Source organism: Centroberyx affinis, unplaced genomic scaffold (assembly GCF_046629955.1).
Source record: "Centroberyx affinis isolate AG114_WGS23_722 - 3 ecotype Tasmania unplaced genomic scaffold, CSIRO-AGI_Caff_v1 ptg001726l_1, whole genome shotgun sequence".
Taxonomy (NCBI): domain Eukaryota; kingdom Metazoa; phylum Chordata; class Actinopteri; order Beryciformes; family Berycidae; genus Centroberyx; species Centroberyx affinis.
Window position 1 is genome coordinate 32,710 of NW_027280133.1, and position 15,364 is coordinate 48,073.

Here is a 15,364-nt window from a genome sequence, read left to right on the forward strand (position 1 = left end):
GCTCAGAATGGAAGTACATGGCAGAGAAGTCTTATACAAGTTAATTTGTAGTACAGAAAACCTTCAGTCAGTGGTCAGGCCGTCCTTTCACACTGCAATTTGAGCTTTTTTAGATCTCATACAGTTTGTAGGTTGATCCAGTCAAACAAAAAACAGCCGGGTTTAGCTTAGATTTTATTATCTTGCCACAATGACTTGATACTATTTTAAGAGGCATGCACACAGATAATGTTCATATGGTTAGATTTTTAGTACAATGCATTGTAAAACCGTTACTCAGTGGTAAGGCTTTTTCTGTCACAGTGTGTGATTCACAGTTCTCTCTTTCACTCTCAAGGCTGAAAGCTGACATACAGGAGGGAAGATGTTTTTGCAGTGACTAAACCATGTGATTTTTTTTTTTTGATTTTTTTTTACATGAGCACAATACTAGACAAGTTTCTTTTTATGTACAGACATTCTAATACTGCTTATGGCAATGGAACAGCTCACACAACACAGTACATTCACAATCCACTCATAGTATGCATGAGTTTCAGTCAGGAACACTAAAGATGAACATACAGTAGAATAGCACACAAAAGAAAATGCAACTTCGTTTTTCATACACATGACTTTGATTTCAAAAGCATAATCAATGCATGTTAATAGCTCTGTTGAATTGCTTGTTATTCAAATGTGTGTGAGAGTGTTGCATGTTTGTACATGGGATTTAGAAAAGAGTTGCACATCTCTTGAAATGACTTGCCATTCAGAGGTTAAACATTTGTATTGCCCTAAAATGAAATAAATCAGAAGGATATGGCATTTTCTCCCTTAAAACCCCTGCTGCAAGCATTGCTTTGATTAACAGGTACATTACATCATCAACTTAGCATACTCAAACCAAACATTTTAAACACCAAAGTCATTCCCCAAGACTCCCTTTTCACAGGCAATTACTATGATAACTGGCATTAAATTGTGTCTTTGCCATTATCACTGTCTGCTATCGCATCAGCAGGGAGATTCAGTAAATATATACAAAGCGACCGTGGCCCTTTCCCCATCTCCTTCAGTCACAATATTAGCAAAATATGTATTTACATGAGAAATAAATAAACAACAGAGAAAAAAATGAAACTGTATACAAGAAGTACAGTAGAAGTACCATATTACATTATATGAATATAAAAAATAAATTGTGATGCATTCACTCGATCAGTCCATACAGTCTCACTGAACTGACACACAAAAGCACAGACGAGACAAATAAATAACATAAACAATATCCACACACACACACACCGACTCTTCAGCTGGTCAGATGGGCAAAAGCATCTCAAGTGTCAATGAAATGGCCGTTGCATGTTAAGCACAGGAAAGAGGGGAGATGATAAACATTTGAATCATCAGCAGGAAAAAAAAAAAAAAAAAGATAAATGACTGTCTGGGCGCAGGGACAAGCCGTCCTCCCTCAGTCATTGGTCAGCTCGGTTTGCCCTTCAAGACGCTGATCTGAATCCCAGCTGACAGCTCATCCAGGTGGAATGGTCCCTGTCCATCATTTATATGTACATAGGTGTCTCCTGTCCTGTTAGGAGTCTGAACATGGCTGCTGGCATCGTCTTCATGTGAATCTGCCAATGAAAGAAATGACATCAGAATCTCAATAAAACTGGCAAACTTCAGTATTTGTTTTTCTCTAAAAGAGCAAACTCATACTGTAAGAGATTGTGTGTGTGTGTGTGTAGGTTCGTTCAGGTTCACTTAGTTCTATAGCCCTTTATCACAAGCACTTCTCAAAGGATTTTACAGAGCATGAGCCTGACTACATCTAACTGAACAAAAATCAGTTGTAGAACAGAGTGATGTAACACAAACAAGGAAGCAGAACAAAGCACAAGACACACAATAGCAAGTTCATGTATGTTTTGTGTGTGAGTATGTGTTGCCAACCTTGAGAGTGACTTTTTATGTATAAAATAACAATGAAAATATAGTACAGATCCTAGCATGCCCGCGCTGCTTCTGATGCACTGCCACCGCCCTCTTATGCTTATCTGTTTCTTTGTGGTGACAGACATCATTTTGACTCCCGTCTGCTCCGCACACAAAACAACTCGACAAACCTTGCAGTAGGCAAACCCTTTCCCTTAAAAATTGTCAGTGAGAAAGGTGAATTCGACCTTGCGTGACAACTGAAACTTGCAGGTGTATTTCTTTTTCTTCAAACTCTTTATTTCCTTTTTGCGGCATACGTGTGTTTGGCTCCAACCTTCGCTGAACTAATAGCACTAATAATAACAACTAATAATAATAACTAATACCACAGAGACTACATTTTTGGTGCAACTTTTTGTTGAGCATTTGGAAACAGCAGTGATAGTATAAGGCCAAGATTTTTTGTGTTACTATTTTTAACAAGTCAGTCCATTGGCTGGAAAAATCAGGAGGGTTGGCAAGTAAGGTATTTGCACGAGTGTGGTATTTTATGTCTTTGTCCATCTGCATGTGTACATGTGTGTGCGGAAGTATGCAGACACATTTATGTGTACATGCGTGTTTGTGTGTATGTCTAACCTCGCCAACAGAGTTAGAGAGGGCCTGGACAATCTTCTCATGTGCTGTGGCCACCACACTCTGCCCGTTGATCTCTATGATCCTGTGGCCGACACGGACCCCGCCTCGCTCTGCGATGCCTCCCCGCATCAGACTGCATATCTGTGGGGTAACACATACAAAAACAAAACAAAACAGAAAAGTACTTTTGTTGTTAGCATTTCTCAAGAAGACAGTAATATGCTCAGTGAACACCACTGGAAAAGGTCTGCAATCTCTCTTTCTCTGCAATGGCAAGGTGATGGCGTTTGAAACGGAGAGGAGGCAGCTGAGGCTATAAAGGAGAGCAGAGGATGCTGGAGGACGTATAACTACATAAAAAGACAATGATAAAGTGATATCACATTAAACCCTTGCTAAAGATAATGGGATTCCTTAGGAGAGCCTGTATATGGTGTATAAATATTGTCTGAGTCAACAAGAGTAATTTATCACAATACTGCAGCTGGCACGGTGTTTGTTTAGTGCATTAGATACTGAAAATAAAGTAATGAATAGATGAATCTAGGTTGAGACAGGGATGTAAAACATACACATACAGTAACAAACATAACATACATAACATTTTTTTCCATGGGAAAAGCACAACATGGCAGCATACTTGACACTATTTTGAAAAATCAGATCTTATGTTATTTAAATAATCTCAAAGTGCTGAATCTCAAAGTGAACCTTTATGCTGAAGGTTGGGAGAAAGGACTTACAATGCCGTTCTGGACACTGAAGCCCAGCTGATACTTAAGATCTGGTCTCTTGATGAGGACAGTGGTGACGGGAGGGCAGCTGACAATGTTCAGTTTCACCTGAACCTGGTTCTTCAAGCCCTTTAACACACACACACACACACACACACACACATACACACACACACACACACACACACACACACACACACACAAGGCTAACAAGTTAGAAAGTTCTCCTTTCGTTTCTGCTTATTTCTCCATGCTTATAACAGTGGATGAGGAAGAAGTGGTTTAGTTTTTAAGCATACTGTTTTATATTCATTCAGGCTGTTCTGTGGTTCAAACTGCCTCTTCCAGTCCCTCATACCTTGATGATTCCCTGACAGGTGGCGAGCGGCAGCCCCACTAGGCTGGTGTTGTTGATGGACATGATCTGGTCTCCGATGCTGAGCTTGCCGGAGCGTGCCGCTGGTCCACCGTTCATCATGTTGGCTAAGATAACTGTGGGCAGGATGGAGCCCCAGCCGGACTCCACGATCACCACACCCAGGATCTCACCTTTACTCTTCTCCAGCTGCAGCTGTGGGTGGGAAGTGAAGGGGGGGGGGGGCAGAGAGAGGGAGCTGTTTTACTGGTCGGTTTTACAATTTTGTCATGTACTGGCTTGCCGAATAATGTGATACTTTATTGATTCCTGAGGGAAATTTTCTTTCTCTCTCCTGGAGCTGGTAGGGATTCAGTGTCTTGCTCATGGAAACTTCAGTAGGCTGGATTCATGGTGGTTTCTCTAACCCCCATACCGCCCCTATCCATTTTGCCCAGATGGTCCCAGATGGGAAAAATGTATGAAAATCTGTCTTGTTACAAATTAGTCATGTTTCCCCAATATAGCAGTCGTGTGTCCTGGTGCCCATGCAGCGTGTCTCTGTTCATACAGCAGAAACTGTTTCATGGTTTCACGATTCTCCAAAAGCTTCTGGCTAAAGGGGAAAAGGCCCGGCAGGAAAAGCTAGAGTTGCTATGCTTTGAGTAGATTTTACTGTACCATCTGCCTCATAATCTGTCTAATTAGTTAACAGCTACAGTATGCTTGTGGTATCTTCCCCTACTGCAATATGAGTCTGATTTCTGCCACAAACACACATGAAAACTCTCACTGTATCTCCGTCTCTCCTTCTCATGCACTCACCCACAAACACATCTGCAGCAAAACAAATACAAACACTACCTTGAAGTTGCAAGGCATGCATGTCTGTGTTCTGTTGGAATACATGCAGTCCTCACACGGATGTACACTATGATCCCTCAGTATTATTTGTTTTGTCTTATCTTTTCTGTCTCCAAGTCTCCAGCCGAAATACAAAAACACACTGCAAGACGCTAGATGTGAACCAACCTCTTTGCAGTTTTCAGAGTTGGAGAAGTGAATGAGGTCATCGTTGTACATCTCCTGGGTGTTGATGATGTCACTGTACTCTTTCTGGCTCAGGTCCTCGGGGTTAATGCCATTGGCTCTCAGGAACTCCTGGTAAGCTACGCTGAACGCCTGGCCGATGGACTGAGCTATGAGCTGAGCCTGGAGACGGGAAACAAGGTGAGAGATACAGGAAGTGGAAAACAGAAGTTAATGTATGTTTGTGATCTTGTGTCAAGTGTTAGATCTACAGGAGCTACTCTTCACTGAGAAAGTGAGAAATGAAGATACATAGAAATAAAGATACTGTAGAAATGATTCTGTGGCATCAAACAATGGTGGTGGTGGTTTACTTGCGCCAGGAATAATTTAAAGGACAATATAAATTGATTTTCATTGTCAAAGGCTATTTGCTTTCATCTCAGTTACAGGCAGCTAGCACCTCTCCTGCCAGTGCCACAAAAGGTAAACCATAAACCAAGACAAATAGAACAAGGAATAACGAAACCGGTGTTGTGTTGTGAATTACTGATTGGGTCTATTCTTACACTGAAATAGAAATTTGAAATTTGTAGAAATTTGTACGTGACAATCACCAGCATGTGCAGAGAAAGAATCTAATGGCAGACAATATGTGATGTTTCTGTCTTCTTTTATGTTTCTGTCTTCTTTTATTAGGAAGCAGTGTGGCTTACAAAGGCAGAGTGTACACAGGGTTGGTTTGCTGGCATCAAAATAAATATACTGGGCATAGACATGGGAATCCCAGAATAGAATAGACTAGAATAGACTAGAAAACACAGGTGCACTTTCAGAACATTTTCTCTACTTTCTCACTATGGAAGTCAATGAAGAAAAAAAATACAGAAAAGTTAATCTGTGTTTCCTATAGTGATGGAAAGATGATAATAAACACTTTAAACCACCACTGTAGCTACAATAACAGAAGCAGAATATAAATACTTTAGAAGTTGATAGATGAGTGTCTAAATGTCTGTTTTATGAAGCTGGCTGGCCTCTGAAACCTTGCAGCAAAATTAGACAGAGATTCATACTGCCTGGCACGGACCCTGAATTACTGTCTACTCCATGAACTGTTATTCATGTAGCCAAGTCTTGTTGAATCTGGTTCAACAAGAAAGCAGCGGCCCTGTGGTAAAAAGACAAAAAAAAAAAAACAATATTGCCAATTTACATCATTTCACTAAACAGAGGGTTGGGCTCGCCCACCTGCATCATGCTCTCAGACTGTTCCACTAAGTTTCTCTAATCAGTTATTGAATTATTTTTTATCATTTCCCTATACATATATTGGCATAATTAAAAATTATTAAAATTATTTAAAACTCGGCACTTTCAGGCTTAATAAGGAGCAAACAGTAGAAAACTGTTCAGGATAAACAAGTAAAATGATGCCTTGTAGGCTAGTGGAAGAATGAATATGAAGAATAACTGGCAAGCTGGGATAACATCTGACAATTACCTAACATTGATAAGGCAATGACGAGTGTCACCTTTCTTTTGCCATCTCGTCTCTAAAGATTGTCATTAGTTTGCATGTTGTGAGGTCGGAGTGATTCATCCGCCAAATGAGTCACCATTCATTATGACAGAAAGACGACAATCTCACTTCCTTTAGAAACCTGTCATCCGTATAACCTCTCACCTGATACTAAAATAAACACATAAACTGACGCAGCTGGTCCATGAGCCTGCAAACACACAAATCACAAATCAAGAAGCACTTACGTCCTCAGACTCGAAGACATGGCAGATCATCTTGTACTGCTTCTTGGCCTCGGGCGCCCCAGGCGTGGTTTCAATACAGTCCTGGGAGGCTGTGCGGGGCATCCGGCGTCTTGCCATCAGAACCACAATGTTCCCAATATCAGCAATGTAGGATATAGTGCGGAGCGCGTTGTCCATCATTGTTTCCTGTAGGCACACCAACCAAAATCACATTGTATGAACATATGTACAACAACAAAAATTCAAATTCAAATTCAAGCCAAAGTTCAACATGCTGGCGGCTCTATTGGTGGAGCCATATAATAGAGAAATTACTACATCCGAATCAGCCATTTTAACATATAAAATGATACGATAATACTACACCATATTTCAGCTTGGCTATATCACACCCAGCTTCCATACATGTTTATCTGTGTCCCGCTGTATACAATGTCATCTACTAACATGGCTACGTGTCTTTGAGGATCATTTTGTTGCAGGGCCCTAACTGGCTTTGTACAATATCAGGGACTTAGCTCAGTGACATATCCCTCGCATGGTGTCCGGTGGATATACTGCCCCAGGGGAAAATTTAAGATTTTCAGTGGCTAAATCCATCAATCAGGTGCAACTTCAGAGACTACATCACTGAAAAACATTCTAGGGAAAAACATAAAAATGAAACGACCAAGGTTATCTTCGTGAAAAAGTCATGCTGTTTTAAGTGGGATCAAAGATGTGCTTTCGAATATTGATCTTTGGAGATCACTGTGAATACAAAATTGGCTCAACTGAACTGACTGGTAATTATCCACCTTGTGCCACTGGTCAGTTTCTTTTCATCAGTAATGTACTGAAATTAAAAGTCATATTGGGTCCTTTTTAATGTCGTACCTGCTTTCATGATAATGTTAGGGAACAGAGTAAGATGCAAATGTTCTTGGTAGAAAGCATATAGGCCTAATTTTTGATTGCATATACAACTATAGTTTGATTATAGTCAAATAACACCAATGTAAATTTGATCTTGAGTGCATGACAAGTTCATCCAAATAACATGAACAGGTGCATAGAAAACTCAGAAGGGTTTTGATATCAGGGTGGTTTTGTTGATGAAAGAAAAGGTTGCATGTAGCTTAAGTTATTTTCAGCATGTGTTTTGATATTTGTTTACCCAGACGAATAATTATCTTAGGTCATAGGTGTAGATTTTCTGAGGAATGCTTTTGAAGACCTGCAGTACATCGTCCCTACCATTTGTTTGAGCAGCTCCATAAATGGTAAGCTCAGTGTAATAAAAGGTTAAACTCACTGTTCGCTTTTTTGCCTTTTGACAACAATAAAGACATGACAAACAACACAGGTGTGTGTAACTTACACGCAGGTCCAATGGAAAATATGCAATTACCTAGCCCAGCTGCTGAACTTAAGGCACCCAGAACTAGGAACTGTAGTAATATTACCCTTTCTAACCAACTTTTTGTAAAATGGCCACCAACGATTTGCAATATTGTGGTGGCTGACTCAAAGTGTCCAGAGCTATAGCCTAATATCCAGGGCCTGTCACACCACTGGATGCTGCCACAGAGAGGATGCCTGGGCCTTTATCAAGGTGTAAAAATGTAAATGATAAGTTTTGGGTTTGATAAACAATAAATAGAGTATCATCACATTTGTCATTGATGCATCAATATGAGTAATCTAAAATCTAAAATCTAACTTTTACCATATCAACACAAAACAATCGATCTTAGATAGGATTTTATGTATTTTGACCACTTTGTTTTCAGTAGACTTCAGCATTTTTGCCATGTCCCCAACTACCAAGACATATAAGCTATTCAGTAATAAAATACATACTGTATGTAACAAATGTTGATATGTACTAATTTCTATACTTATAGCAGATATGTTTGCTAAGTATTTATATATTCATATATACATACTTGAATATTTACTTAAATCTACCTATACCTACAAATATGATCTACATTTACTTGCATCTGCTTTGGAAATGATATGAACCTTTAAGGGTGTAATCTGTGGGCTGTTGAGGGGGATTTGTATTTGTTGATGTTTTATGGTAGTATGTTTAGTTTAATTTAATTTTGATTCATTTCATTTCACATTATAGCCTGCCTTGAGTTGTTCTTATTGTGCATCAGTGCCCAAAACCCCATGCAAGCTGTAGCATGCTTTTCAGTTGCACAATAAAGGCTTGTCAAAACTCTGAATCTCTCTCAAGAGTGCCAGTACCAGTGGCAAACAGATGGAAGAGGGAAGAAGAGAGACACTGCATTGCAGCACGTTAGTTTCTGCCAGGCGGCTGCCCACACACACACACACACACACACACACACACACACACTCGCCCTGACACTCTGCTGCTGCTCAGTCAGCCAGACAGCAGCTCAGATTGAAAGACTGCAAATGAATCACCTATCCCATATATATTTAAGTGTTACTGTGAGCACAAAGCTCTTTTCACGATCCCAAGAACTTCAACACTCCCAGAAGCATTTGTGCCTCAATCAAAGACTCCACCTGTGTGACTACTTTTACCACTACTTCACACAGCTGGTTGTTATAGAACTAAAGCAAGAGAGATTCATTATATGTTACACTGTGCTCCAAGAGTGGAGAGAGGGTTTGTCAAAAAACTTGAATAAGAGAAAATCCATCAGATAAGACCTTCAACCGGACAAGTTCAGCCTGTCTTTTGAGTTCCAGGGTGTGTCAGGCATGTTAATACACTTCCTATTAAACTCAATGAGAACAACATTATGTAGTCTATGGTAACCATGTGTACAGCTTTTTTAACTGATAAGTAATTGATTGCAGGTGGTGTCATTTTTAGGGATGGGACAATATAAAGAAATTCAAGTGACAATATGTATTGTGGGGCAGAAAAATGAATTCCGATATTTTATTCTGCTGTAGTAATCACAAATGAGACGGCTTGACCATCACAATTTCACAAGCTCTCCATCCAAATTATATTATTTGCACTTAGTAATGACATGTATAAATTGTTATTTACATTCTAGTAAGCCAGTGCCATTGCTAGAAAGGTTTGTGGCTCAAAAATAAACATAATTTTGCACAGTCACACTCTTTTGTCATTGAACTTTTATATATTATGTCATGTCGTATCATGGTTGTATCGAACCATGAAACCCCATATTGTGTATCGAATCCGATCGTGAGATAAGCATATCGTCCCATCCCTAGTTATGGTTGGGATATTCATACAAATGTTCAACTATGAAATGCTCTCATACTGAACACAAGATATCTGCTTCTTTACTGTAGCTCTGCGATCAAACAGCTTGCCGTCTACATTCTCTCTGAGTCACCCTCCATGGACAGATGTTCACGCAGCTTTTTGGCTTTACAAAATCTATTCTTATCCTCGCTCAAAGGGAATTCTGATAAATACATCATCAGATTAAACAAACAAATACTACAATCTGTGATGGAATTTCAGGAGAAGGAATGTGCGTCAATGGTGAAGTCATGACAGGAGCATTTGTCGATAGTCAGCAGACACCAACACACACTCGAAAACCCACTCTCCTTCTGTATAGGGCCTTGTGTAGCTCAATAGTTTAAGTATGGCACTGACACTGTCAGTTAAAGCAATATTCCACTTAGTTTTATCATGGGGGTTATTTGGCACTTGACCGCCATGAAAACCAGAATATAAACTAATCACCAAGATCAGATGCAGCTGGACAAATTTGTAGCGTTCGGATTTTTACTTCCCATTCATTTGAATGAGGCCACGAAAATAGCCTGAAAACTAGTGAACGTTTAACATGTTCGTGAACAGATTCAACAACGGATCCCGCTACTGTAATTTTCAATTGACTGTGGGTCCAGCGTTTCAGAATATGATTTCGCCAAATAGCACTTTTGTTGATAGAAGAGAACATAGCGAAGGGATACCATTTAAGAGAGATAGTTCCTGTTTGGGAGACCGGATCTACTTTTATTTTAAAATAATAATTTTAGTGTAAACCAAGAATAGAAATGCAAAATGACGACCAAACAATTACTGCTTTATTGTCTTAAAAGTGGGATATGTTATGGGATATGTATGCACAAATGTGTTAAATGTAAGTTTTCAGGCTATTTTCATGGCCTTGTTGAAACGCTACAAATGCTACAATCTCATCCATCCGATCGCATCTGAGTTTGGTGAGTAGTTTATATTCTGGTTTTCATGGCGGTCAAGTGCCAAATAACCCCCATTTTAAAACTAAGTGGAATATTGCTTTAAAGGCTTGATTCCCACAGGTGATTTAAGATACTTTGAATAAACACGTCCACCAAACAGAATATGTAATGTCTTCTGTGCTTGCTGGCACTCACCTGTGAGTCTGCATTGAGAACTTTGATCCTCTGGGTGGAGATGAACAGGTCGACCTCAGTGAGCGTCTGGGCATCTCCGTCTGGGCTCTGCAGTAAAGCGAGACACAAACAGCAGAGTGGGTTGGTCAGATCGCCTCCTTGCTCTACATAGACTTCAAGTGCTTTGACTGTACAAATATCCTCGTATCAAGGTTGCCCCTTCTGCTAGATAATAATTCACAACTATCTAATGTCCTTATTTGATCTACACTACCAGTCAAAAATTTGGATGAACCACATTTTTCTTTATTTAGACTATTTTCCACATTTTAGAATAATAGCAAAGATTCTTTAAAGTAGCCGCCCTTTGCCTTGCTGGAAAGGCAAAGGCTTTGGAAAGAAATACATAGGCATCAACACTATTTATATTTGTCTAAGAAACAAATTTCAAGCATTGAAGCATAAGCCTTTGGATCAAAATGGCTTTAAGAGAATGAAAAACATAGTACATTCAATCAGGTGTGTCCAAACTTTTAACTGGTAGTGTAAGTAAATTATATTTTAGAATATCCAAAATGAAAACAGCCATGTTTGCAACAGTGCATGCATGCATTGCATTTGGGGTTCAGTTAGATAATTGCTGGGAGGTTGGATGGGACAGAGGGTTAAGCCTAAAGGTGAGGCGGGAAAGGCATAAAAAGCGAGCGGGACAGTTGTTTGGCAGTGGTGCTAGTTCACATCAACTGGCCTGGCGTGGGGACGGTCAGCTGGCGCTGCAACAAGAAACAGCTTAGCACTAAACCCTTACCAGCTGGCTGTTACGCCAACGAATGCCATGCAGCTTCAGCACAGCACAAGCCTGCACACATTTCCCTCTAATTGCTGTGCACTGCAGACTAATGAAATTATGTTTGATTTTGCTTAATTAAAAAATGCCTGATGCATTTAAAATGAGGCAGCAGTCCTAAAAATATTATTAAAGCATATAAGCATAGCTGTAATGAAATATTTAATGTAATGAATTGTGCACCGTTTATTTTAGGGTGTGGTTAATAACATTCATTAGTACTTCCTTTTTTACTCCTATGAAGCGTATGACAATGTGAGGAATAACATTTTTTTCCCCTCCTGTGTGTAGTCTATGGTCTTCATGTTTTTTTTTCACCGAGGGTTTCTACAAGCGCAACACAGGAGCTGCAGAATAGCACAATCCAGTTCTTACTGATACAGAGTAGACAGCCATGGGATGAAACTCATTAAAGGAAAAATCCACCCTCAGATACTTTTACACTGCAAGATATTATATTTTTATGATGTTCAATGCATTCCATGAGTTATTTTCTGATGAAGTGTTGTAATTAACTTTTTTGGTGGACCCACTTTCCCTCAACTTGCCTAGTCTACTTCTACTTCAGAAGTAGAAGTTTCCCAGAATGCCTTTCGACAACCCCCGAAGAAGGAATGTGAACTTGTTTTTAATCAAATGTGGGCAAATGGGCATAGAAATATAGCCAGCCAGCCAACTATTTTGTGAACACGGGGGCTTGTCTATGATCGCGGCCACGGCCCTTACTCAAAATGCAACATGTGTCATGGCTGCATTGCATTCTGGTCTATTGAGGCTTCTGTCAGTGGAGAAATCAATATCTCTTCCTCTTCTACAATGAATTTCTCCTTGTATGATTGTTGAACACTGGTGCAAAATGGTGAGTCTAGAAAGAAGCCCTTTCTCTTTAATTCTGAGAGACTGACACCAAAACCTGATGTTCACCACTGATATTTCCTGCCAAACTCCACTGTAGCTGTGCTGGAAATATCCAAACACGACTTCACGTTATCTACACTTGGCCAGTTATCCGCAGGAATAAGAAAAATACACCACCAAACAGCAAAAAGGGACCAGAAATGGAAGCTACATCACCAATATCTGTTCTTTAAACTGTTTAGGGTGGATTTTTTCTTTAAGCTCTCCTTACTCATATCATCAAGCACAAAATGCAGACAGAGCGGAGTTTTTTACAGATGATCCTTTTCTACACTGTATCTCAGCATCAGTGGAGTGTAGAAAAGTGAGATACGAAGATGGAATAAAAAAAAAAAAAAAATCCATGGAAGTGTTGTAATCAACCAAAAATACTGTGCTTGTACTGAATGAAAATCTCCCCAATACATAATTAAACTCACCAGGGTGTAGCAACAATGTAAGTGCAAAGTGTCCAAAAAATAAGTGTTTACAAAAAGAGTTCTAGCACCTGACATACATTTTGCATTGGGTTGAGTGATGTGCTGACATTTCCCACTGTGTTCTTGACTTAAACAGTGTTGTGTCTCTTTTTAATTTACATTAACATTTCTTTACAGTGTTAATATGGACTCTCGTACAAATGGCGTATTTGTGAGTTGTAAGTGCATTCTCTTGAAAAAGATTGTTTCAAATAGAGATACATCTAGCGCTCAATTACAGGAGAAAATAGTAGAACACTTTTACACTCACTCACAACACTGATGTACTAGAACTACTTATTTTAGTACGTAGCCTTTCTACATTTTGTACTTACACTGTGTTGTTACACCTTTATAAGTACATCATTAGGACTGGACTGTAACCATAAATGAACCATGTATCCCATACTGTGCTTCAGAATTCTGATGGAGAGTCCACCCTGCACCCTAAAATCCCATTCTGTCCCATTAAGCTTTAGTGAAGGCACCTGGCCTCAGCTTTGTTAGCAAGAAAGACAAATTAAAAAGAATATTGTTCACAACCAGTACATATGACATCTGAGTAACTGATGATTTCAAATGCTGAGCAATTTTTTTTGCTAGTATGGCAGTTTAGCCCAAACTAAGCAAAGGGTTTGAATACTTGTGCAAAATAGATTTCTTTCACATACATTTCTACCAATTTATTTTCACTTTGATAGAACAGAGTGCTTTGCACAGAACTCAGAAGAAATCCTGAATAATTTTTTTTTTGCATTAACTTAATAGCACAATAAAATGTGCAAAAAGTCAAGGGGTCTGAATACTTTTGCAAGGCTCTGTAATACAGTCTAGAGATTCACCCATGGTGTCCTGATGACTAATCTTCTCCTGCCACCTTATGGTCACAGTGGTTGCATATAAAGTCATGTCGATGTGGTTTTGAGTGTGAAGATATTGCGCTCTGTGTACACTGACTGCAATATGGACTAAGATAAATTTGGCTTCAAAGTCGGCCAACGCCTTAAAACACTGTACAAGTCAATCAACCAAGAATTATATTTCTACATTCAACTGATGTATGAATGTGTCTAGTGTGCGAGAGGAAGACGGGACAGGATACACAGAAACACACACACACACACACACACACACAAGTGAAATGAGAAAGGAAAAGTGAGGGTGGAGTGCGGGTGGCCATAGGTCTTCCTTTCGATCTGATTTTTACACACCGCCTTTTTCTTGATTTTGGCAGCCTTCTGAACCCTCTGGCAGGCAGGCAGGCAGGCAGGCAGGCGTTGGGACGGGACAGGGTCAGCAGATACAGGAGCACCAAAAACAGGAGGAAGAGGAGGAAGAGGAGGAGGAGGAAATAAAGAAGGTAAAGAAAAGAAAGTAAGACAGTAAAACCCCAAACCAAACAGCAGGTGTGCTATCGTTGGTCTCAGAAAGAGAGAGAAAGAGAGAGACAGAAAGAGAAAGAGAGTGAGAGAGCAGGTGTGTGTGTGTGTGTGTGTTTGCGGAGATAGCGATGGCACAGCCGTGTTGGTTGTCAGATACAAATCAAAACAGCAATTACAGAGGGTAATAATTGCTCTTTTTTCCTTTAAGCACAACAAATCAAAAAGCGTGCAAAGATGAACTGACACCTTTCCTGTGTTCTTGACATCTAAATAAAGCTGTAGGTGTTTATTTCTTCATATCAGTTCAACATCCTGATCTGAGGGGTCTTTGGTTACATGTGCAGAGGTTTTCATTTACTAACAAGGGGACAGATGAAAAGCCTCCCTCGTCTAAAAGCATTACAGACGTCCCATCGGAGACTATTCTTATCAGCGTCCATGTTTGTGTCACAGTCTAAACGCTATTACCAGAAAAGACTTGCTGTGGAAAACAATCAACAGAACTCAGAGAGGCAGGGGAGGGGATGGAGCTCAGAGCGAGGATTTAAACTGTGCACTCGGGGTTTGTCCTTGGGGCAGCATCGAAAAATTACAAGGTCTAGTCACGACTTTCGGAATTGAACAACCTGGATCAAGATGGGAGCGGTGTTTTACACAAGCAGCGTGCTTGCTTAGTTCATAAGTAATTCCAGTCTCGGTGCGGGTCCTACAGTTGTTGAACTTCTGTACTGATGATGGTAATCTTTAGACGTTGGGCTGGGTAGTCCCGCTGTGTCAGGTTCAAACTGAGCTGCTGCCCCTCTCTCTATGGAGAATGATCCTGACCTCAGGTACATTTCCCAGTGTCAGACTGGATGTGCCGAGTAACCAGCGAGACAATGTGGGTGGGAGAGCAGAGAAAAAATGCCCCAAAGGGACGAGGAGTCTTTTGAGGGTTTTCTCCTCCATGATCAGCAGACATCTGAGCCTTTCAG

At 40.0% G+C, this 15,364-nt stretch overlaps 1 protein-coding gene across 1 annotated transcript in view; it reads right to left on the bottom strand.

Moving 5' to 3' along the window:
• Positions 1 to 223: 223 nt before the first annotated feature.
• apba2b (amyloid beta (A4) precursor protein-binding, family A, member 2b) overlaps positions 224 to 15,364 on the bottom strand; it is a 28,670-nt gene continuing 13,529 nt past the window's right edge. The window contains exons 6-13 of the mRNA XM_071528798.1: positions 14,220 to 14,255; positions 10,807 to 10,893; positions 6,451 to 6,636; positions 4,684 to 4,863; positions 3,655 to 3,867; positions 3,306 to 3,425; positions 2,563 to 2,703; positions 224 to 1,619 (exon numbers count right to left, since the gene is read on the bottom strand). Coding sequence (XP_071384899.1) covers positions 1,548 to 1,619; positions 2,563 to 2,703; positions 3,306 to 3,425; positions 3,655 to 3,867; positions 4,684 to 4,863; positions 6,451 to 6,636; positions 10,807 to 10,893; positions 14,220 to 14,255 — 1,035 coding nt within the window. The 3' untranslated portion in view covers positions 224 to 1,547. The remainder of the gene's footprint in view (positions 1,620 to 2,562; positions 2,704 to 3,305; positions 3,426 to 3,654; positions 3,868 to 4,683; positions 4,864 to 6,450; positions 6,637 to 10,806; positions 10,894 to 14,219; positions 14,256 to 15,364) is intronic.